The 26,036-nt window shown below is 39.0% G+C and overlaps 1 protein-coding gene across 2 annotated transcripts in view; it reads left to right on the forward strand.

Moving 5' to 3' along the window:
* The first annotated feature begins 7,890 nt into the window (after positions 1-7,890).
* Positions 7,891-26,036, forward strand: part of LOC140243164 (snake venom 5'-nucleotidase-like) — an 83,596-nt gene continuing 65,450 nt past the window's right edge. For both annotated transcript variants that reach the window (XM_072322893.1, XM_072322894.1), the window contains exon 1: positions 7,891-8,769. In XM_072322893.1, the coding sequence (XP_072178994.1) occupies positions 8,419-8,769 (351 nt within the window). In that variant the 5' untranslated portion in view covers positions 7,891-8,418. The remainder of the gene's footprint in view (positions 8,770-26,036) is intronic.

Here is a 26,036-nt window from a genome sequence, read left to right on the forward strand (position 1 = left end):
GACTAAATTCAAACTACCTTTGTGAATTCATATAGCACTGTGTTTTCATACATTTAAGATACCAGGGGAGTGTAATCATTTATTGTCTCCATGTACTGCAACTATTTTCTTTGCTATGTGTACTCATGTGTTGACCAAACCAGAGTACTTATGATGATAATAATAATGATAATGAATAATAATAATAATCAGAACAACAACAGGAATAATAAGAATAACATTCATAATAGGTTATTCATGACAACAATAATTGAAGCAATAAGAATGAAAACATGATAATGACAAATGTCTGTCAAAGAGGAAAGTGCTGATAAGAATAGGCATTCGTTGACTGAAGTGGTACAGACTTGTGCATTACTGAACTGATCTTTTGTACTCTAAAAAGAGAGAGAGACTATGTTAACAATGTTTCCTAATGAATGTCAAAATTTGTGAACACAGTCATTTCAAATTTTCTTCTTTTTTTTTTGTCAGCATGTGAAGTTTGTCCTTAGCACATTTCCACGTCTCCCTTCTAGCTACACTTGTCAACTTTTATCTCTTTCTCTCTTGTAACAAAATGGTCAAATGAACAAAGGTTTGCAACATGAATTTTTACTTTCATCTACAAACTAGCATCTGACCATCATGAGTGTCAGATGCGTGAGCGGTCGTGTCATTTTCAGCGCACTCACAGAGAGCTCATAGCCAAGTCTGTAAGGGAGATTATGTCTCTATTCACAATAGATTGGGTCACAGAAAGGAGTGCAGGGTGTTTGTTTGTTTGTTTTTTTCCCAGGTAGAAAATCATCATTCCCTCATCAGCGTAAGGTAACAGTGTGTGTAGGCAAATGGTTCCCAACGGGTTATATGATATACATGTGATTGTGAGTGCTTTCATCACAGATTCTAAAGTATTTTGTCAAACCAACTCCTGAAAATGGAACAGTTGTAGAGTTAACCTTCTCTAAATTGAATTCATTTGGACTGGAGTGAAATTCTTGACTTTTGTTGTGTGAGGATTGTGTTTAAGGTTTTGTCAGAGCTTCCACTGACGTTGGTTTACTCCCTATTGACTAAATGATATGTCACATAGACAGCTGAAGTGAACATGAGCATATGATGCAATTGTAAAATCAACAAATATTATGAGATGTGAGTCAGGTATGTACTGCAAGAAGTAATGTATCATCTCATCAAATACCATTTCATTATATTCCTGAAGTGTATTAAAGAAAAGTCATACATATATTTATCAATAATATATAAAATTCAGGAATGGAGAGCTTGAATGTATTTGTTTTCTTTCACAAAATTTTTGCATATGTACACATAATATATTAATTATTCAGGGTTGTGTGAACTTTTGTATGCATTATTTAAAACCATTTTGCAATTTTCCACTTTGTCTGAAATAAACACGAAGAAAGTATGCTGAGTGTCAAATTTTGTCAGTTACATGTTTTGTCTGTTGTAGCTTGATGTGATGTCAGATAGGTCATCATTAGATTTCACTTTAGAGACCTTTTGCCACAAGAGGATTACAGGCTCGTGATCTGCCACACATTCCAGCTGCTCTCTTGACCCATTTAGTCCGTAGGGAATGTCACTGCATAGATTATTTTGTTATCCTTAGTCTGGCACTTTTTAATTCACTGCATATTTTACGAGATTATGTAAAGACCAGGAGACTGATCAAATTTGTTAATTTGCCACAAAATCAGAAAGAAATTTACTGAAATTTGCCAATTTGAGAAACGGAAAAACTGAAAGTGGTATCTTTAATAGTGTGTTGCTGATTTAAGAATCGTACACATTTGGAATGTAGAAAGTAAGACGCTTTTGAAGCAAACAATTATACTATATGGAGACAACATAGATGGTATCTTATTTTCTTATTGAACACGGACAGTGAATTATAAAATGTGGTTTCTTGGACTTATTAATAATTGAGGATAGGAGGAGTTCAAAAGGACGGACTATTGAAGTGGTAATCCAACAAAGTTATTGATAGATAGATAGATTGAAGTCTTCAGTAATAGAGGAAGGGGTTTGAGTAGGGGTCATACAGTACTAATAGTACTCATAGTAGAAAATACTGTCAGTTCGTTTTACAGACCTTTTACAGTTTAATGTGGCGTCAAAGCAGTACACTGTACTTGCAGTTTGTCGTAGCCTATAGAGAGGAAGACACCTTGATCTAAAAAACAAACAGACAAACAAGAAATAACAAAGAAATTAATAGTTTCAAACATACATCACATTTCATTACCCGGTATCCTGGGGGCCATGAAACAAGGGGTGTCAAGGTGGGGTCACTCCCGCTTAGAATCTACTAAGGACGGGGCCTTCAGGAAAGTCACGGGTGTTGGAATTTTTTCCCCAAATTATGTTTTTCTTATTTTTCTTATTTTTTTTCTTACAGACCAAACGTGTGGTGTGTATGTGGGGGTTTAGCCTCCCGGTTCCGCGACCCCTGCATCTGACCACGGTCCCTGATCTGACACGTGACGATCTTATACACAGGGCTGACTGCAGACGAAATTGGTTTCGTCTCGCCTCCTGGCAAATGAGGGGCATTGCCATTAAAGCCCAATTTATGGTTTCAACATAAAAAAAAGCAACAACAAAAACTCCTGCACTTCTACAGAAACTGGTCAAGTGTCTTGAATGGTTGAAGACAAGTGCATACGTTCTGTTTGGTTGTTGTTTTTAAGTGAAAGTCTATATCATACCAGGGAGATGTTAGAGAAGGAGAAGAAACAAAAATCTCTCCTTTGTACCTATGCTCCGTGTTGCGGAGATGTTGTGCGGTCTATAGCAGGTGCTGATGAATTGCTTTGACAAAAGACAGTATTTTCTGTTGAAGTATGCATCAGCGAAAAACCGAACGAGCAGCAGTTCGCTGTCCATTTCAATGTTTTTGGCAGCACTTATTTAGTGTGTAGATCACAGAACATGCGAACGAAATTCAGTACAAGAAAAAGTACTTCTTCAACTGTAAAATGCTATGAAACACGCAGAAACACGCATTATAGCCAATCACTTTATCCGAAAGATTTCACATTCAGGTACTAAACCTGCCGCGCAAAACTGCACAACCGCGAATGTTCCCCAAGATGGTTAAATGTTGTTGTTGTTTTTTTTTTCGATATTGATATTCCGGGCTTGTCTGTCTGTTTGTTTGTTTGTTTGTTTGTTTGTTTGTTTGTTTGTTTTTGTTTTCGTTTTCGTTTTTCAGTCCTGCGGTACTGATAAACAAAAATATTTGAAGAAAACCTGAAAGAATTCGTGCCGCGACATATTACCATTACGTTCCATACAGGAAACCAACATTTCCTTTTGAAATACAGCTTATCCAAAACTGTCAAAATCAAGGACCTCTTCTTCGGTCTACATAATCAAAACTGGATACGATGGAAGAGCGGCTTGGAGCGTGAAAATCAAAGCCAGTTGAATGCTGAGCATTCAGTTGTTATACTGTAGAACCTATGCGCATAAATTTGCATAAATTGGGAAGAAATTCCACGCCTTCACGACACCTCCCTGGTTTAAAAACTGGATATGATAGGTTCATAGTGTGATACAATGAATACGTGAGTTTTCGAACCTGTTTGGGTGTCTAAAGAATGGTGATTCCAAGCCAGTCTATTGACAGTGCACTTTGACAAGACCGATTGTCAGCCATGCCTGATTGTCATGGAGAGATGTTTAAACAGAAAGCAGTGCGTTTTGGTAGGAAATAGCAGAATTCCTCTGATTCGTACCTGTATTTTTCTTGATGAATTAGGGAAATTTCGCAACACAACGGGAAGACCGAGAGGACGCGGAAGCAATCAGCGGGTACAGTCCCCACCCTCGGACTCCCGTCCCCATTTTAAGCAGTTTCGCCTTTCTGTGAAGACGGAGCCATAGCGAGAAGATCGCTTATAGGCTGGCTGCTCAATCGTGCCCAACATCGGGACCGGACGCTATTTCAACCGAAAACCGTTCTCGTTTTCCCCCCGGCGCGGCCGGGAGGTTTTTCGTATTTGAGCATGCGCAGAAGCAAATTTGCACACGGCACGCTCAACTACCGGCCGCGTCGTGCTTGCGAAAGTTCCCTAAAAATTATGTTAATGATATTCCTTGTGTCGAAAAAGATAGCGTAATATAATTCTTATTTTTAGACAAATCATTTTTGTTTGGCTTAATACAAGGCCTATTTTGACCATAGACTACTACACATGGACTTTCATCGCTTGTTGATTATTCATACACCTGTTTCTTAAATTAAAAAAAAAAAAGTGTCACAAAAACATTTGATCTCCGACAGCCAGCCTAGATGAAAACAAGATGGCTCTTTGAGAAATCTAAAAAATACATGATGCTCTGATGATAACTCTAAAACCGAGAAAATGCATGTGCAGTTGTAGTGTATATTGAAAATCATCGCTAAAGTAATTTAATTTGCGAAATGCACATATTTTACAACAGAAAACTAATATTTTTGCTGGTTGATTATGATTTGTAATCTAATTTTCCCATTTTCGCATATTGTTTCATTGTAAACAAAAATATGGAAGAAATGGACGACACTAGTATTACCATTAACAGCAACGTTACATGTGTATCCACAAGATGTCCACTACAGTACTTACCGATTGTGTGACAGAAAAAAAAAAAATTCTCTTCGAGACCACCTCCAGAGCGAGGCCAAATGCGAGGCTAGCCTCGCATTTGGCCTTTTGCGCGTTTACACTGAAGCGGGGCTGGGCCGAGCCGCGGCCGAGCCTCGCACTGTAAACGGGGTCTAAGTCATGCTTTGAGCATGGACCTACCACACATGGACATACATCGCTCCTTAATTGATTCAAACACCTGTTTCTATCAAAAGCGTCACAATAACATTTTGTGCATGCTTTCGTGCTTTGATTTCATCACCACCGCCGACTGTCAGCCTGGATGAAAACAAAACGGCACTTTGAGAAATCTAAAAACTGTATGCGTAGAGATAATAACTCTATCAAATCAACAACAAAAAATGCAAGTGCAGTTGAAGTGTGAATTTGGAAATCATCGCTCAGCCAATTTCATTTGCGAAATGCACGTACTTTTTGAGAGAAAGCAAATATTTTGGCAAGTTCACTGTGATTTGTAATCTGATTTTTCCTATCTTTCGCACATTGTTTCAAAGAAAACATGGACAGTAACGGTAGATAACATCTATGTCTCACCATTAAGTAACGTGACATGCGTGTCCACAAGTGTCACTTCCGTAATAACTCATTTTGTGACACATTTTGACATACATGTACTATGACGTTTGCTGCTCCCCATAATTGGTGCTTATTTAAAGGCAGTAGAGTCTGAAAAGGTACCTCAGCCAAATAAGGTCTAAATGAAGGAAACGGTTCTTTTGTCAGTGACGATGCGTGATTACGCAATTGTCATTGTCCAAACATCTGAATGTACTCATTGAGATCATGTAAATAATCAGGTGGCGGCGATGATGAGGGGAACAAAAAAAAAAAGATCTCCGTTCAGTAGTCCATGTGTAGTAGGTCCATGCTTTGAGGTTTGCTGCTCCCCATCGTCGTTGCCGGGGTGTTTATTCAAGAGCAGTTGAGTCTTAAGGCATCTCATCCAAGAGCGAACCGGGAAACGGTTCTTTTGTCAGTGATGGTGCATGATTACGCAATCGTCATTGTCCAAGCATCTGCACAATGTGCTCGGTAAGATACACATAATCAGGTGGCGGCAGTGATGACGGGATCTCAGAAAACCCTTCATTATTAGTCCAAAGCTACAGCTCTTTTTATTTACGTGATTTGTTGGTGTCCACCTTCACTTTTTTGAGGAAAGTGATCGAATGTTCACTGTTGCCTCCACAGTCATGTTACAATTACGGCAGGTCACGTTAGTAGTTTCTCTGTAAACAACCTCTTGTAAAATAGAGCCTAATACCTTCACAGGCTGCATTCACTAGTAAGAATCTTAGTTCTGTAAGTGTAAAAGATACCAAATGACCTCTTCTACCCCTGGGTGAGGTGCCCGCAAACCATGGTGACCAGAGAAAAAGACAGTGTTAAAATGCAAAAGAAATCCAGTGCTCGATAATGTACTGACATTCCTAATGCGCATATTTTGTCGTGTGCGCGTGTTGTTGCATGCACTAGTAATCATTGTGCTCTCGTCTATCGGAACGCGATCTGCACATACTGGCATTCTCTGCACTGGACTGCAGACTATCAATGTCGCCTTCGCGAGTCGTTTCCCTCATTTCGGTCTTATTTGGCTGAGGTGCCTTTTCAGACTCAACTAAATTGGAATACAAACCAATGATGAGGAGCAGATAACCCCAAAACATGGCATTGTTTTGGTCACAAAATTGGCAATTACTGAAGTGGACACGTGTGAACGCGCATATGTGACGTTGCTTAATGGTAAGACATACACGTCAAAATTTGCTGTCTATTTACAATAAAACAAATGTGCGAAAAAATTTGGGGGGATAGATCATAACAAACCTGCACAAATATTTCCTTTGAATTTGCTTGAACGATGATTTCTCATAATATTATATACTACAACTGCGCATGTACGTATAGTATTTAGATTTCTGAAAGCACCGTCTTGTTTTTATCCAGATTGGCTGTCGGCGGTGGTGATGAGATCAAAGCAGGAAAGCATTACAGTATTATAACGCTTTTGTGATATCTTTGACAGAAAGGTGCATGACGAGCTATACGTGTCTACTGTGTCCGGTCCACCTATCTATCTTTAGATGATCAACTTAAGATATTGTGTGCAATTCAAGATCCCATTTTGCAAAGTTGCTGATGATAAACAAACGAGTTTTAGTATGAACGCGATGACAGGAGTTAATTGCAATGTCTACCGCCATATGTCTGTCTCACTGTCGAGTATTCGACAAGTTAAAGCGAGCTTTAGATAGATTTCAGCTCTTTCCTAGATGGGGCAGGGAGGTGGCTGGGGTAAAGAAGTGAGTGTGCAATTTAGAATTTTTGTATCAGTGGATTCCTACCAAGCTATTCGTAATTTTTATAACTGGAAGGGAAATACGCGTTGAATAGTAAGTATCATGACAATTACTGATGAATAGTGGTTTCACGTCTGCATTCTGTGATAAAGAATGGTAACCCTCGAAATCACTAAATTGCAGCGCAGGAAGACGAATCAATGAAGATTACGTAATTGAGGTTATACATGAGCGATTTGACAATGGTTCAAGACAATTAAATTCAGGTTGTTATCTAAAATTCGATAGACTCGTAGGCGTATTCAATAGAAACCTACTACTGTGACCATGTGTGAGGAGGAGCAAAATGAATGAAAATCATCAGGTTTGGCTGGTTTTCTAATCTGATCTGGTGTAAGATCTGATGTAATCCCCTATTTCCACACAGGGTAGCATTGCTCTCTCCGCTTGGAAACCATGTGACCATAATTGTTTTTATTGCAGTTGATTGACAAATTGCTCTACATTGACGTAAATAAGCACTATTTTGTGTGGTATGGAGCATCACAGCTCTTGATATACATGGTTATGAGTTGTAATATAGATGACATCAGTAGATCTATTAAACAGGAACCTGCTCATGTTATTGAAAGGAAAGACTGCCATGGACATTGCCACTTGAGGGCGGCGTTATGAAATGAGTTTTTTCGTTCAGTGTCGGTCTGGCGGTGTAGTTTGGCGGGTCACACACAATAAGCACCAACGCACCCACTGTCGTCCGCCAGATCGAAGGTAATGCTAACGGTGACACTGAAGGGGATGTGCAGATAACGGGGGTGATAGGCGATTGTATTTGGAAGACAATGATAGTCGACCCTGAAGAAGGATAAAGGGATTACATTGTGAATACCAGACACTAAGCCCGTACACAGTGGAGCGGTAAACAGCCACTAAAGACCTGCAGCGGAATGAGGTCGAGCAATTCGGAACAGTTTTGATTCCGGTGCAGTGCATTGCCTTGACATCAGGAGTGGAAGCTTCTTCCACAGCGTGTATGAACAAATGAATTGAAGAGATTTGCTTTGAAGGTGAAAATAACAGAAGTTGCTCCAGTGATGGTTTACGTGGCTGAGCAACATGTCTTGACAAAGCGGTATACTCTTTTTTTGTGTGTGTATTGTGCTACGTTAGGTTTGACAAGGGACTGATGACAAATATTTGATGTTGATCATTACATGGAGCTATACGCCGAACTTTGGTCAGCTGCAAGCATAGAGGAAGATGGTCTCAGATGATGGACATCCACTGCTGTTTAAGTTCTGAATGTTAATTTTGCTGATTGCTCTTTGACTGCGAGACGAATGGTAGACGTGCCGTGTCTCGTCATACGTAAAAAGATTCGCGGAGGATATTTAAAAAGTTTGCAACTAAATTGCTTTCTTGGTTCAGAGAGGCGATTCTTCACATAAGCTGTGGCTATGGAGATTAATAGATTGTCAACCTTATTTCGTTTGGTCTCTCCGTTGGTGATATGGACATCGCTATGCCAAGCCGAGTTCGAGCTCACAGTCCTACACACAAACGACGTCCACGCTAGGTTCGAGCAGTTCAACCGGTACGGCTCGGAATGTAGCCCAGAGGAAGCGGCTGACCAGGAGTGCTTCGGAGGGGTCGCTAGGAGAGTCACGAAGATCAATGAAATAAGACGCCAAGTAGACAATGTGGTGCTGCTCGATGGCGGTGATCAGTTCCAAGGAACGATGTGGTTTTTCATCTACAAAGGTGAAGCTACCTCGCATTTTATGAACATCGTTGGATACGATGCCATGGTAAGCTATGTAACAACATCATTATAAATGAACATCATAGCAGGTAGATCAGGTGCAGCATCCCATGTCACACATTGGTCGTTGGTTGAATGATCCCGCTCACTTTGAGCTTTATGAATGGTTTTACGCATATAGTTTTGTGTAGCGTGATGTGTATGAGGTATGGACGAGCAAGAGGTACATTGTGGGTGTCTATGTGTGTGTGCGTCTGCGTAGGAAATGGTCATCATTGCAATCGAAGGCTTCATTTGCAACACAACCGGTATTTGGTGTGCAAACTTAATTATTCTCCTTCGATTTGAAGGCAAGTTAGGAAATCGTAGGTTAATAAATCATGATGAAACTGCTTCACATAATTTTCCTAGATATTTTAGTGGTAACAAATTTTTTATTGAAATATCACTGCTGCCTGAAAACATGTCGATATTTTAAGATTCTGTGTGTTTCATGGAGCGGAAATGCACTAATAAAATTACTCTTTAAACCGATCTTATAACGCATTCACGTTCGTTGTGCAATCACGTTGAAAACATATCTTGTATACGTTATGGGAACCTACCACAGAACCTGATTATTCTGCTCTGAACACTATCCTCGACAAAGCTCATATCTATCGTGACAAAGTGTGTATTTACATGAGGCCGTTCTTATTATATTCACCTTCACTTCACTGTACGATGTTTCCAGTGATTTCGTACATTTATTGATACATACAACTTGTTTTCTCTTCCTCCATCCTCTCTCTCTCTCTCGAACTCTCGAACTCTTCACGCTATCACTTCTGATTTTTCTATTGTGTGAAGTGTTGCGTACAAGTTGCATACACTGAGTATACGTCGTAGAGATTGGACACTGAGAGACATAATATGACGATAATGAGATCCGGAATGAGATGCTATCCTGCAGGGTCTATCGATGGGGGAGGTGAAAGCATGAAAGTGAACATTGATTGGTGTCGTCAATGTTTCGCTATCTTTTTTTTTTTTAAGGAGCCAATCCCTTGCACCATTTTCTCACGTCTAGTTTGTGATCTTCATTTCAGGTTGTGTCTAGGGAGCACTCCTTTATTTTGACTTTCCATTTTATTCGGAATTTTGAGTACAGACCTTATCTTCTAATAAGTCAAAGGGTTAACATGTTGCTAAGTATTCCAAGTTCGTCGTTCTGTGATACTATCTGTGAAGCAGAAGGTAACTTGCGCTGACGACATGAGTTTTTGATTAATATGAAAAGTCTACATGGGGATTGTTATGATGTTACAATAGGATTGGGACAAACTTTTGAGCGAATCCCTTGTCCTGTTAGTGGAACGAGCCATCTTAGGCTAAATAACCGCTTTAGTTGAGAGAGAGAGAAAAAAAAAAGACTTTTCAGTATAGATAACAAAATAATGAAAGCGATCTGTCATTGGCCTTTTCAGTCGAAAAGTTAGTGGTAGCCTGATGACAAATGACTGGCAATAGATTTGACATCCGTGGGATTAATGTATGCAGGTACTCCTAAATTTATGTGAGGGGAATGGAAAGGAATCCCCCTGAAGGACTTTGTCTATTTATTTGTTAGGAAAATACGATACCCTCTATTCCTGGTACATTCGCGCACAACGTGGAACAAATTCTCTCAAGGAGAAATTCGCCACAAAAAATGAAGCAAGGAAATTTTCTGTTAAAATGACGTTATATCCAGTAAGGCCAAAACTGCTGTTCTTGAAAGTTGCCCTAAGCCAGCGGTTGATTTGATCATGTGTAAATTTCAAAATCAACAAACAAACTAGTTGATTTCCCAGTTGAAATCATTGCTTTTAGGTAATTATTTACGCCGTAGTATACTAATGATCGATCACGCTGATATTTTTGCTTTGAGATATTTTGCGAATGGACAGTTGATCGGTATCGATATTTTCGCGAGTTGTTAATTTCGCGCTTTGTGGTGTTCTCATTATCATAGCAATAAAATTGTAAAAATGAGAAAATAAGAATATTGATGAAATGAAATGAAATAACACAAACGTTTAGAAGAAAGTGTGACTTCTCAAACAGACATTTCCATGGAAATATCGGGGGAGGGGGAAATGGCGGACGATCCCCCCCCCCCCCCGGATTTTCCTGGAACTTTCTGGTTGACCGTTTTTATTTCTTAGTATTATTCCAAACGACATCGCAATAGTCCAGTTTACTTTGTGCAATTTTCTTGTAAAAGAGCAATGCCTATTTTTGAGAAATAGAATGTCTTATTCTTACGAATACATAGTTTTCAGCGTACATTTACCATGATGTATTCAACATGTTAATCCCAGCTTACATAACTGTCAATATGCACAACAAGGTATTTACACTCATGAGACATGTTTTATTCTCACATCATTAATATAAAAAAATCAATAATTTTACCTTTTGTTCTTTTTAGGATCCAATTAACATAACTTCTCATTTCTCTGTGTTTAATGGCAAGCGATTACACGAAAACTGCTGAGATATTTATCAAATCAGCATTTACTTTACTCTCAATATCCTCTAATGTTTTATCGGAGTCATAATAATATGCAAATATCGCGTGCATAATGACACACGGCACTTTTTAAGATATTTTGGGAGGTATTAGGTCCTATAGCATGAACAGCAGCGGTCCTATAAGCCAGTTCAGAGTTACAGCTCGTGGCACATTGGTACTTTTTCTCAGTCGGTTAGGGGCACTTCATTCGTTTCAGAGCAAATGCTTATTTACGTAACAATTTATGGGATTCATCAATCCTGTTCAAACAAAGAATGAAACTGCGTAGCGACCAGATGACCAGACTGAACCGTCAATTAACACCTGTGAAAGCATCCAAAGCACCCAAAAATACTCTGTGCAGAGTTTCAGAATTCTTAGTGATTGGGATAAGGAATAAGACTGTTTTCAAACTTTATAACAATCACAATGAATAAGGATGATGACATAGCAGCCTCACCATAAGAATGCACGAGTTGGGGACTCGAAGAAGCAGAGCAAAAGAAGAAAACATGCATAAATTCTACACAGGTGACGTTGTTAAGCAAACGGTATTGTAATGGATTGCATGTACACTTCTGCAACATGTGAGCCTCCTACCCATGTATTGTTATGGTGAGCTCCACTCATGCATTCTTATTTTATGGTGAAATTGCGACTTTGTTCAGTATAATTTGTTTGGGTTTCAATGTATTGGTTTCTCTGCTCGAGAACCACAATTAATTTCTCAAATCTAAACATGGAGGTGGCGAGTTATTTACATCATGATGTGGAATTATGAAAATCGCCTGGACTTTCCCTTTAAGTAGCTTCCAATCCATTCACAAGCATGGTCATCTCGCCCATGCAGTCGTAATTTATCCAGAAGTATCTAATGGTAAACCGTGTCAAATTCTTTTTTTTTCAATCGATCGTGATCATGCCAATAATCTCCCTATCTGCATCCATACTAAGTCATGCATTCTAACAAAGCCTCCAACGGCCTTCTCATCTTCCAAGGAAAACGGGATGGCCATCAGGGAAACGTCAAATGTTTCATAGATGTATTTGATTTAAGCGTAAACAGTCTGGTAAATGAAAATATTCTGCATTACTCCTGAAATAATAACATTTTAGACGTTTCGGAGATTTGGGCTTGGTTGAAGTGACAGTGATATCATTGTAAGCATTTGGAAACAATGGCGCCATAAACTGGCGATACAGAATACAGTGTGTTATAATCGTCTCTGTATCCATTGTATTTGATTTTGTCAAATACGTCAAACAAATAATGAGTAGTGGGTATGATTGTGATGAAGTAATGGTGTTCCTTTCTTTCTCGTATTGTAATGTTGTCTACAAGCAGTTACAACGTTGAGTCTATAAAAAGGGCTGTTACTATTTACTCTTCACATCTGAAAATCGAAGGACCGTTGTCTACATTCCCATGCTGTTTGTCGATCTATACATCGATAAGTTTATATTCGCGAACAAAAAGTGTTCATTGGTCATTGGCTGTTAGCAATGTCGAAGGAACATCGGGTCCTACTCAAAAGAGTGAGTAATGAGGGGTTTAATAGAGAACAGAGAAAGAGAGAGGGAAGAGGGAAAGAAAGGGAGGCTAGAATGGAATGTTCGAGGTCAAAATTGATGAAGTAACAGTAGCGATGAATACTCGTAACTGAGTGTGGACACTAAAGAGATTGCATACTAATTGCATACTCGTCATTCAGTGCGAAGAAGTAATAACGGTGTCTTGCACAGTGGCGCGCGCAAAGGTCGACTCATAGAACCCCAAACCCCGAAGAGACTTAAGTAATGCACGGGAGGCACAGTATGGGCCAGGTTGCATGGTTATACACGTGTATCAATCTAATTTAAATGAAACTTATTTGTCTATATGCCATGATATTTCATGACAGAGATAATATTCCCGACACGTTCAATGTGTTTTGATAAAAGAACCTGCTGTGATGTGTAAACTGAGCCTTGATGTGAAGTCAATAAATTCCGATCAAACACATTCATGATTCTGTCCCTGCACCAGGCTACGTGTAACACATTAGAATTTTGCTCGTCACATTTCCTGTCGTAAAGTTTGTTTTTCCAACTCAGAAGGAATCTAAATATCTACTGCATACGCTATTATGAAAATGTAAATTGCCCCAATTAATGATACACTGTGTCCTTCTTCCTTTATATGTCTCGGCCACGAAGTGTCGCCGGAGGCATTGTTTTCGGGTTGTCCGTCCGTCAGTCCGTCATTCCTTCCGTCCGCCTGTCCTTTTGTCCGTAATCAAATTTGGACAGCGTAACTAAAAACTGTTTGAGATAGCCTAATGAAACTTCGCATGTACATGTATGAGTGAGCGATGTTGTGCCTAGCAACTTTTGGGTGCACATGCTCAAGGTCAAAGGTCAAAGATCAAATTATCACAATTTCACTATTTCCCCCATATCTGTGCATTGTCTGAAGGTATTTTCTTCAAACTTAGTGTATACACGTACACATGAGATCAACTGTCAAAGGTCAAGTGAAAATGCTAAATTATCATTTTTTCTCCATACCTTGGAAATGGTTCAAGGTATCTTCATGGAACTTAGTACATATGCATGTACTGACTGGCAGTTATCTAGTGAATTTGGGATCATGGGGTTAAAGGTCAAGGCTCAAAGGTAAAGGTCAACTCCTTTAGAAATTTTACTATTTCCCTCATAAGTATGTAATGCCTGCAGGCTTTTTCTTGGAAACTAAATGTATACTGTATAACCAATAGAGAATGTGGGAAAGTTTTGTTTTTTTCTTGCCAAAAGGTCAAAGGTCAAGTGAAAATGCTAAATTTCACATCCTCCTCCATATTTCGGAAGTGGCTCAAAATAGGAATATCATCATGAAACTTAGTACATATTTATATGCATGTTCTGCCTGACAGTGATTCTCTTGAATTTTATGGTCATAGGGTGAAAGATCAACAGTCAAAGGCCAGGTTAAAGTGCTAAAGTTTTACTCTAGGTTATCCTGCCCAATTACATCAGATTTGCGTTCGATTTAACGATCCGGTCATTCAAGTTCGACTGAATTGGAATGATCATCGAGATCGACATTCAAAAAGGTAACTAGAGATTGTAATTTGTCATCACTGACAAATTAAGGTGATCCGATTTCTTTTTTAATCAATGATTCGAGTCGTGATAGTGCAAAGTCTCAGCTACAACATACTAAAATCTGAGAGAAATTCACCGAAGCATAAGTAAGATAGTGCTCGATAAAGAGAGTCATGTCAATTTTCACATCTAAAAAATTCCCTCCCATAGAGATAACACGTCATAGCGAAAATAGAAAATATGACCTTTGACCCCACTTTGCACAGACAAGATGGCATCTGAGCAAAAAGTGGTAATTTTATGAAATGATCCCTGTAACATGGTCTTTACGTGTGCAAAATATGGGAAAGATAGGACATGTATTCACCAAGATACAGGATGAAACATCTATGACCTTTGACCCTAATTTACATACCCAAGATGGCGTCTGATCAAGTCGTTGTTATTTTATGAAATAGTGTTCGTGACATGAACTAAACATGTGCAAAATATGGTGGTGATAGGGTATGTTTTTCTTGAGTTATTGCACATAACGTTGCAAAAAGAAAGAAATATTTCAATACATCGAAGATAAACTTTAAATTCAAGTAACTTTTTTGACGTGATCCCGACATCGTATGAAAAAACGAAGGGCACACTTACGATAGCCCAAAGTCTCAGCTACAACATATTAAAATCTGGGAAAAAATCACCGAAGCATAAGTGAGCTAGTGCTCGAAAAAGATAGTCATGTCAATTTTCACTTCCAGAAAAACTGCTCTCCCATAGAGATAACACGTAAACTGGTCAAATTTTACAAGGATACTTTCAATCCATTTTTACGAGGTGATGACGTCATCCAATCAAAACCTTGTAATTATAAATATGAAAGAACATTAAATAATCTACAACATACTGAAAGTAAGGTGAAACTCGGCAAAGGATAAGTGAGATACACTCGAGTGAACTTGAATTTTGATGACGTCATTTTGAAAATTTACTTTTTTTACTTTTTAAAGAAATTTGATATCTTTTAATCATTTTTTCAGTATCGCCAACCCATGAAATGATATGTACAACTCATCAGCTTTCAAAATATGTAAAGAAAATGGGGGGTCACCGTCCATCCTGACGAGTAAAATCGGATTTAAATTTGGCGGTTTTTTGGCATTGTTGCACTGTATATCGCCATTGACGCGCGCGCGGAATTTCAACTTTGACGGGCCCGTATGACGTCATATTGAGTCGGATTGACTTGAAACTTGGTAGAAACATTCTTTGACATTTCAGACATCCGATACGTGTGAAAAGACGGGAAATTTCTATTGCACATGAGCTGTGCGTGCGTATATGCGCGCGCGCGTACGCGTCCGTCGATTTTTTCTGAAATACTCCAAATGACCTGAAACGTGTGCAAAACAATTTTGAGCTCGATTGGAGCATGTTAAAATTTCAACGCGCGCGTACGCGCTCGTTTACTATGAACGTGACTAAATTTTATGAAATATATCAATAGAGCTTGACTTGAACTATATGATATGTAAATTTCATTGAGAAAATCCATTCCATTAATGAGATACGAATGTGAACGTGTTTTCAGATAATGACGTCATAGTGACGTCATGGTTGACTGATCACAGTGATACATTAGATCTGTCGTCCTTATGACGTGATACATATATGGTATCAGTTTAGAAGTGATAGGTGAATGACTTTTTGAGTTAACCGCTGCACAACATTTGAGGAGAAAGAAATAAAGAAGAAGAAGAAGAAGAAGAAGAAGAAGAAGAAAGAATCCGTACAGATACAATAGGTGATCCGAGAGGATACTCGGATCACCTAATTAGTTCATTCAATTTAATTTCATCAGCATACGATTTCATGAGTTTCTCACATAAACGTGTACAAAGCACGTGCAACGCATTCAAATCGCATTAGCACCACCGTGGAGAAAGTTAAGGAATTCAAATTCAAAATAAGGCAAACAATTACAACATATGGACAGTGTTTTTAGTTGTTGCTTATATTCTTTGTAGTTACTCATCTGTTTGAATATGCAAACTTAATAATTATTTTTATATCTTGAAATGGGACTTTTGCCTCATATAGCTAATAGCTCGTATAACCCCACTCTCAAGCACATACATTTAACACTTTATCAATACACGACTTTAGCCGCTGCTGGAGTAAAGAGTATGTATGAACATCATTATCGAATACGGACAGAATTAGTGGGTGAAACATGACCGTGACAACCAGCAAAGCTGGCGATATACTATTAACCCTTTGGTGAAGTAGATCTATCTACAGTTCAGCCGATTGTGGCAACTTATGATGATATATAATAGGGGAAGTAAATAGAATTAAAATATAAGGGTTTGGACGTATTCTGGGATATGGCTATTCCCTATATGTTACATCCATACTGTTAGAGATGAATTGCAAGTGGAAGGAAGGTCGATAGGAAAGAAATATATTCAATACTGATTAAACGAAACTTTGAAATGAAACTGAGATTGTATCATCCGATATCAGAAAGGACCCGTAGAAAGTTGTGTATCCTGATTGAATTTGAACGTTCAATGTGCGAAGTTGTGTTCCTTTAAATGAAATTGAAGTTGGTACTTGGGACCAAATTGAACGTCTATCAAGCTGGCTCGAAATTGAATGCCAACTTTGAGTCGTTAAATTGAATGAATTTCTCTCTAAAAGGAATGACGTGAAATGAAATTGAATGCTCAAAGAATTAAAATGAACTGTGAGAGTAGCGCAGTGACAAATGTCGCTTTAACCCTATAAAGCCCAAGGGGGGGGGGGGGCACATTGTGCCCCTACCATATTTTCGTTTGCCACTCCTACACCCTTTACTCGATTTCAACCAAATTTGGTGACTTTTCCTAAAATCTTATTGCGAACATTTTGATATATAACTTAGCTATGTCCGATATTGCTGGTTGCCATGGCTACCGTAAACTGACAACCATGTCAGTCAGATTTTGAATGATTTTCTATTCCAATTTCACTTAAAGATATAATAATGGATAAAATGGGGGTTTTCTTGGCTGTAATTTGCTGAAGGACCAAAATGTGAAGTAATTATGGTTGTGAATTACCCTGAAATGGTCTTCTTATTATTTCCTTTATTCTTTATATGACATAGGCATCAAACAATAGATATCATACAAATAATCGAAAATACAGCATTTTTCAAAGACTACACTTTTATTTTGTGTTATCTTCACACAAGCTTTGCCTGTGATATCATTTTTTTTTATCATATTATCAATCTGCAAACGCAAAATTTCAATATTTTGGAAATATGAAATGTGATACCAATATATGTACCCATTCCAAGCAATACATCATAGGTTTCATATATTTCTTTATATTGTAACGAGAAGCGCCTCCACGTGTTGACCTTGAGAAATTTCAATCATAACAAATAGTGAAGGTTGACATGCTTTTCCTTTTTGGTAAATATGAAAATGATTGATATGAAATAAAAACATATATACTGGGGATAAAGAAATAAAAAGAAAAAACATGATTTTAGCGTATTTCCTATGTATTTCTGTATATTTTGGTAAATAGCGCCCTCAGTGGATGACCTTGAGAAATTTCAAATGTTGGGTCATGTAGAGTATGAGTTGCTCTACCCACCATGTGCCGATCAGAACAATGTCGAGTTTGGGCTTGTGCATGCTCCTCACTTCACGGGATTGAGTTACTCAAGTTGGATGTGTTCTCCTTTTGCTCCTTACAGGTAGGAATAATTGTGAATATGTCTAACCCTTTGTTGTTCTTAATGTGAATTTTTCAATGTTTTCACTTGCCTAAGTAGATTGCCAAGTGTGACGATGGCGTTCTAGTTACACCAATAGGCACCTGACAACGCTCGGGTAATAATAATGGCAGGGCCCTCTGGCAGAGCAGTGGCAACATTGAAGAATAAGACAAACCGCCGATGGTTCTATGTGTGATATTTACAACACGATTATGTAGAGTAAAATACCCTGTTTGCGGAAGGCTTTGTACAGGGTGCCCATTTGCGGCAGGGACCATTTCATTCATTATGAATGAAAAGACCCAATCAGGTGTAAATTCCAATGACACAATTTGCGAGTAACTCCTGCTTGTGTTTTAAAGTTGGACTAAGTACGCGTGATGTTCATTAGCTGTTTTATTGATGAATCAAAGCGCCCCTGCCAGAATTAGGCACCTGCCGCAAACTGGGTTGATAATAATACTACAGACTTACACCATGTACAAGGTTTGTTTCTGTGCATAACGTATAAAGTGTGAAGTATAAATAATAAATACAAGTATTATATAAGTGATAAACCAAAGATGTCCAGAGTAAGCTTTAGGAAGATCAGTCAAAGAAATTATAATTCGGGAAAACCGAATGTGGCAAAGATCTGGTACGAGTCTATCCGTACTAGACTAAGCAACCCGTATTTGGTTGGGATTGACATCCAAATATTCATAGGCGCATCAGACACATTTCAGCTCTAAGGACGGGGAAACAGCGTGAATATAATATGGCAGAGGTCGTTTAGAGTGTAAATACAGCGGAGATAGATAGGACAACAACGGCAACATATGGCTCTTGCGTAGTCACGGTGCCCTGCAAGATGTAAGTATATCATTCTATAGAAGGTTGTTTTAGCATCCAACATCGCAACTTCTTTTCCAATGATCGCTTGGTGTCCGACCATATGTTGGTTGTAGATACAGCTTTTTGACGTCGTATTGGGTCCAAATCAGGTTCTTGTTTCAGTGGAATTAAGAGAGGCACAGTGGAACGGAATGTCATAACTATAATCAATAGGCACTTGTGTTTGTTTCATGCATATATGGTCAGGGTGTGTAGGATTAAAAAGAAAACCTTGGTATTTACGTTGCCACAAATTGAAGCCTGTAGCTGTTATTTATTGATTTTTCTGTGAGAAGAATGAGTTCAGAGTTTGCTCGTGGAGTCGACCCAGCCACGTTCTTTTCTTTCATTTGCGCGCTGATTGCCTGTAGCTGTCATAACAATCATTTCCCGCTTTACCCGATCATTTGACCATGGTGATCCACACTGTCATTTTGACCCAATCACAGTAATTGTTTCTCGGCTGCCTATTGTGTGTCGGTACAGTATGTCCCCCAAAAATTACAACCGGATTTCCGCATTTAATAGCTTTCAATATGATTAAACTGTCTGAATGTTATTTCAGGGTCTAAAATTATAACAGCTTATCCATATATTGCAGAAAACCCCATTCAATTTGGTTGAGTGGTCACAGAGAAATACGGATCGTTGTAAAGCATGTCATGGGTTTGTTTCTTCCACGTTAGGCAGTTGGATGCTCTTGGAACTGCATATTAAACAATGGACAGAACTTGGAGGGAAGGGATTCCTGACATGCTCTACAAATATCCTCATTTCTCTTTGACCTCCGAAGCAAATTGGATTTAGCTTTCTGTAAGATGTGAGTAATAAGTTATAGTTTCATACCCTAACATTGTATTTGGATTGATATACTATTCTTAAAGTTATCGTGGCGGAGGGTCCCGTACGTTGTATTCTTCCTTTTTTTTTTTTTTTGGGGGGGGGGGGACATAATTGCAACTTCACCATGTTCACATAATCACAGATTGATGCCGCAGTACAGAGAGTACTCCGTAATCCGCAGCTTTTCTCCCACTGCAAGTGTTGCAGTCCATATCACTGACTTGATTGTGCCCCTAGTTATCTCACATCCCTGGTTGCCTGTCATGTTGTGTGCAGTACCGACCTCATGAATATCAAACAATTTTGATGTCATTGATCGGAACCTAAAGTGACTCATGATTGATTTGTACATTAGATGCAGTGAGGTGGGAAAACAGGTTCTCACTTCCCTGTTGGATGCAAAATATTTGAAATCTGCAAAACAAACATGCCCTTCAGTGAGGTAATATTGGTGAACTCCTCTCTTTTACCTATCTATCTGTCTGATAACTATCTATCCACCCGTCTATCTACCTATCTTCCTCTCTCCTATAATGTACTTCCGCAGCGCTGAGGATGGACTTCAGGATGGAATCTCGAGTACTCAAGGATTCATAACATTGTTCTGCTAGCGACTAATGTACTAGTATTGCAGTATACAGAGAATTCAAGCTGTATGTCAGATATAGTGCAAATTCTTCATGGAATTAGCAGAACCTGGCACAATGATGTCAGCACCCCAGTTCAATAAATCGTTATTTAGGGATCGAAGTGAAAGTTAAAGCGTCATTGTCCGTCTCATTGCGCCATTATCGTTTTTAAACCAAGTCATTACTTTCTTTGAACATTGTCTTTAGTTGTTGAGACTTATATCGTACCCTTCCGGCAATGTGATGAATATTGAGGTTCTACACCCAGTGCTATCCATTGACTCCTTTGCCAGATATGCACGTCACTTTGAAAAGTTACACCTTGCTCTGAATTCGGAATAATAGAAAAAAGAAACAAAACAAAACATGAATGCCTTGAAGTGTATAATACGAGTGCATATGGGTATACAATAGCCTCAGTGAGAGCCTTAGTGAGAGCCTTTTGTAGTATTACGCAAGACGCAAGCTCATTAATGTCCCTCCATTTCTTTGTTACTAGACCCAATCGAGTTCCGTCTTATGACGCCCTTTATCAAGAACGGTGTGTAATGCGAAGAAGGTACAGTATATACAACCGTAGGCAAAGAACTAATGACTGTAAGGCTGTGTTCACATAGAAGTATTCGCTATTCGCTATTCGCTATTCGGTATTCGGGCACCGAATACACCATCACCCGCACCGTCAACTCACCATCCCATGCAGTGAGGATTTCTTCCTCCTACATCCCAGCAAATCTTATTAACAATTTCTAAACTGTATCAGAATGTCAGTCTACATGCTTATTTTTGCTAAAGGGCAAATTCAGACCAAAAGTGTCATTATTTCATAAACGAGAGACGGTATACGCTGCAAGAAAATCGAACAAGTTCGATTCCCACTTTGCTATACTTTTCGCAGCTATTCGGTACTTTCGAAGAGTGCCCTCCTATGTGAACCGGTGTGAGGAAATCCTATCGTTCGATTCAAGCTATTCGCGTGCCCTCGAAAAACGAGCCCGAATACCCGAATAGTATACAAGCACTTCTATGTGAACGCAGCCTTATCACTCAAGTGGCTGCTGTATCATTAAATTTTAATACTAGTGCAACTCCCTGTGATTGAAAAGCGCTCACTGAAACAGGACCCTGGACTCTAAGAAATAATTGACAAGAGTGTGTACTTTGGTTTTGCAAAATACTTGTTGACATAATGAATGATATGGAATGCGTATTAATTTTCAATTTGAAATGGGAAAACTCTGCAACATCCTGATAGTGTTTCGAAACTGTATTAGGACTTCGGGAGCCGTCTCCCTTTAAAAACAAGGCGCGTGCAGGTCGTCTGTCAGAGAAAATGAGAAACATATCTCTTGCGAACTATCTCCTGATGGAACTTATACATTGTTTCTCCACAATGCCTAATTTCCTCTTAAAAGGTAAAACCAACCAATGACTTCGTTTTTGCTTTATGACAGATAGAAGACTCCTTAACACATAGCGCAACCGTTTTCATCTCAAATAGTGCTCCTACGGAAGGATAACATAATGTGCTCTCTTTTACTGGGTTGACTCTCTGCAACGATACATCCCTCAATGCAATGAATGTAACAAAGAGGGATTATTGGCCAGGCCCCTGAATGCACCACACTGAACTCTTCAGTTATGTAATATTTTTGTACAACCAGTGTATGCGTGATAATACAGCTACGGTCGATGCTCTGAAGTTGTAATTCTGGAGCAAGGTGTTTTAGCAGAAATTGCTCTCTATTCGATGTGACATTTGAAAAACAGCAAGTGAGTGAATGGCAGACTGATGCTACTGTAGAATTAGCACCACGTTTATGGAAATGTAATCAGCATGCGACATACGTATTGGCCGCAGAGTTCCACATGCATGTACTCGATGAATTTTGTCAATTTACCAATCATGTGAACACACCTGTCTCTTCTATCTTGACATGAAAGTGATCGTATACCCATTCAAATAAACCTTCAATGACGTCTTGTTACATATCTGAAATCGGGAACCAAAGGAATGGGGCCTGCGTTTATTTACGAAAACAAATTTTAATACCCTTAATTAAGATTGCTCACATTGAACTTTGATCAATCCCCGTGTCAGGGTAACGTACTGCAAATAGTCCCACACGTTGTGTTGGTATCTGTTTATCAGAACTGCCACATTATTGTTCAATCATCCACAAAGACAACAATCTTTTATAGGTGACCGTGCATCACAAAAGTCACACGTCATGTGTTTACGTGACGAATCAAAATAGGTGAAACAGGTCAACCTAGGCAATCTAGAGTTTTTCATTTTTTCTGAAAGAGCAATTCCTTTTCAATTCGATTTTCAATTCAGATTATAATCTTATTTTCCATTTCGACATTGTTATTAAGTTTGGTATAATAAAATGATTGGGATTTGTGTTTAGCCAGTATTTCTAGAACACTTGTTTGTAAGGGAGTATGATTAGATATCTAATTTCAATTCATTCAATTCATGAATCATGTTTTTTTTTTTCATGATGGAAATGAACAAATTATTGAATTGAATTAAATTTAATTGAATTGAAGATATGTCTTAGAGGCCCCTTGTCATCTCTTAAAAATCCTTTTCACTCCCATCACTTTCAACTCGAATAGGCCTAACTTTTTTAAAATGTCAGAGATATCCAACGACAAAGCAAAACAGAGTGGCACTAATAGGAGGTGGTGGGTACCATGCACCTTTTATTAGGCTCTCTTTGTTTTTGTATACTAGTATCTCAGCCATTTCAAAACAATTTTTTTAAAAGATATAATTTAAACTCCCCTGAGAATTGTATGCTCTTTGATATTTCACAAAGGGTTTCTCATTATCTCACACACACACATACACACAGAAAAAAGTTGGAAACCTGAAGCGCCATCTCAACCAAATCTATATCAGCCCTCTGAGCCTTGCTATATCAAACCTTAAGCTGTGACAACTCAGACCAATAGGAGGAGCTGACCGGTTGGCGGAGGAGTCGCATGAGTAGACACAATTCTTGCCCGAGGCGAGGAATTTTGTTCTCCGAACGTTGTCGCGATGTTGTCACAGTATTTTGCACAGTCATAAAATAAAACGTGGCTACAGTCACTGATTTCAACTTCACAGAGATCAGTGGATACAATGCATGCACGAGGCGTATCAATTATTGTATACAATATTGTGCATGTGTGTTGAGTGTATCTAACAGAAGGGTTGTCTGGGTAATGTCGCGGTAATGTCAAGGTGATGTCAGGGTATAGTCATCGTAGCTGACAAGGGTAGAATTTTGCAAGAGCTATCGCGACAACGTCTGAGTTACAGTTTACGTGGACCGTTTTGATAACAGGCAGGGGAAAAATATTACCCCGGACGTCGTCGCTGTAACTCTATAGTTTGAAACGCTGTTTTAGATAGGTTATAAGACTCCATTTGATTTGAGATGTACATAATTTTAAAGATTAAAGTCTGCTCTTCCAGAATCTGCTTAGTAACTTTTTGTTGGTTTAGTGATGCAAGGTCACCAGGTGTACCAGGTGTATGGTTTCCCAAAATGGTACACATGACAGATGAAAGCCTGAAGTAGTACAAGGGGGAGGGAGATCGCCTTAGCATTCTATTTTTTCGTTTCTCCTTTTCAAACTGAACAGGATGATGGCATGGAAGTTTCACCATGAGAATGTATGAGTGGGGGCCCAAAGAAGCAGAAAAAAGGGAAGAAAGCATGCATAAATTCCACACAGGTGAAACTGCGCTTGTAGGTGATCATTTGATCATTGTCTTCTTGGGTGACAACTCGTCTCCACAGACAAGTTTGGCAAGCATTCATGAAAATCTACAACATAATACATGTACTCATGCATCGAAACACCATCCATGAAGTTTAGTTAGACTTCATGTTGCAGACGCTCATGATTTGCACCAACAGGAGGGCATAAAAAAAGGAAGAAAGAAACTGCAAGGAACCAGAGTGAGTCAAACTTTGCCTTCACAAAGTAACGACCACTTTAAGGATAGCTTGACAAATTGAAGGCTGAACTAAAGAGAGAAGATGCGAATAATTTCAAAGATATCGGATTTCAAAGAAGACGAATGCATTTCAGGAAGGCCCTTGCGTCATGATTAAAGCTCGCTATAAACCTGTGTTACTTGGCAACAAGAAATAGCGACTAGTCTCTACAGTTTACCTTTAGGGTATCTCAATCTAATCTGATCCTCAGTTTTTATCACTTAAAGTCTGTCAAGTAACGGTCTCTCCCGGAAGTGTGGAAAAGAATATCCGAAAGTCCTATTGGGCTTCAGTCATTGCGTTGCGACAATTAGCGGAAAGCCTTCTCATACAGTCTCATCTTCATGTCAGCCTGCAAGTAATGCAGTATTCCTTCATCCATCTCATTGTACAACAGTTCATTGGATGCATACCTGCCCCCAACATCTTCTTCCTGCTCCTGAGAATGATACAGGGCTGGTGTCTTTTTATGCCTCGATGATCGGCCATGGCAGATTTGAATGTTGCCTGTCGACAGTTTTTCCGAGTTTGGGCTCAAATAACCAAAGTGTTATCCTAGGTGACTCGTTACGTTCATTGGGTTCATTTGCAGGCGGACCGAATTTCAAACTCTGATGAAACCGGAGTGAATACGGACCTCCTGGTATCTACACGGAGTATCCCGGCTGTATTTGGCAGCTACACGGTGCCTTCAAGGAAGAGTCTAGATTGTTTTCATCCATGAACTCCGCGACGAAAAATTAAGCAAGCTTATTTTTCCCTTGGAGTATGCTGAACCATTTGTCATGTCGGATGCCTCCGGTAGTACATAAGATAATGCCGGAGATTACACTGATGATCCCGGAGCGACGATCCGGGATGATTGGCGATTGGATCCATGAAATTGTAACAGAGACTTTAGAAGTTCAAATTCCGCAAACGCCTTCAATCGCTTCTTGGATTTCTTTTCAATGTGACTACAGCCAATCATAGATATTTCAAGGGCAAAGGAAGCAGAAAAAGAAAAAAGAGTCTCAGTCACGACGTGACAAACAGAGTTATGAAAAGCCTTACAGCTTCTTTGATGCACTGGTAACACGTCTGTTTGTTTTTAGTTTGTGTGATGTTTGCTCACAGAAGTATAGAAGATGGACTGCCACACCTATCAGCCAGGGAACTGTTTCTGATCACGCGATGCTGGTCACATTTAACCTGGATCTACACAACTATTTTACATTGTATGACATCACTGGTGATGTAATGACACTCTGAAAGAGAGACCGGGGTACATAGGAGGGATTATGTGTCGGTTGAAATTCTGTGCCAGACTCGAGATTCAATTCAATCTTTAATTCAAATGAAATTTTATTTCCAATAACACAGTCAATGAAAACAAAATGTACAATATGTGTTGTTTGAAGGTTTGCATGGTGAAGTAAACGAGGGAGAAAGATTTGCGGTGACACCATGTGTCACCAAACACCGGATCGTTGTTTGGTAGAAGAGTCTAGAAAGAGGAGAATTGAAGAGGGAAGCGACATATGGGGTTGTAAGGAGGGCAAAAAGTACAATTGATTGAAAAGTTTATTAAACAACATCTAATCT

The sequence above is a fragment of the Diadema setosum genome, chromosome 19 (assembly GCF_964275005.1).
Source record: "Diadema setosum chromosome 19, eeDiaSeto1, whole genome shotgun sequence".
NCBI classification, from domain to species: Eukaryota; Metazoa; Echinodermata; class Echinoidea; order Diadematoida; family Diadematidae; genus Diadema; species Diadema setosum.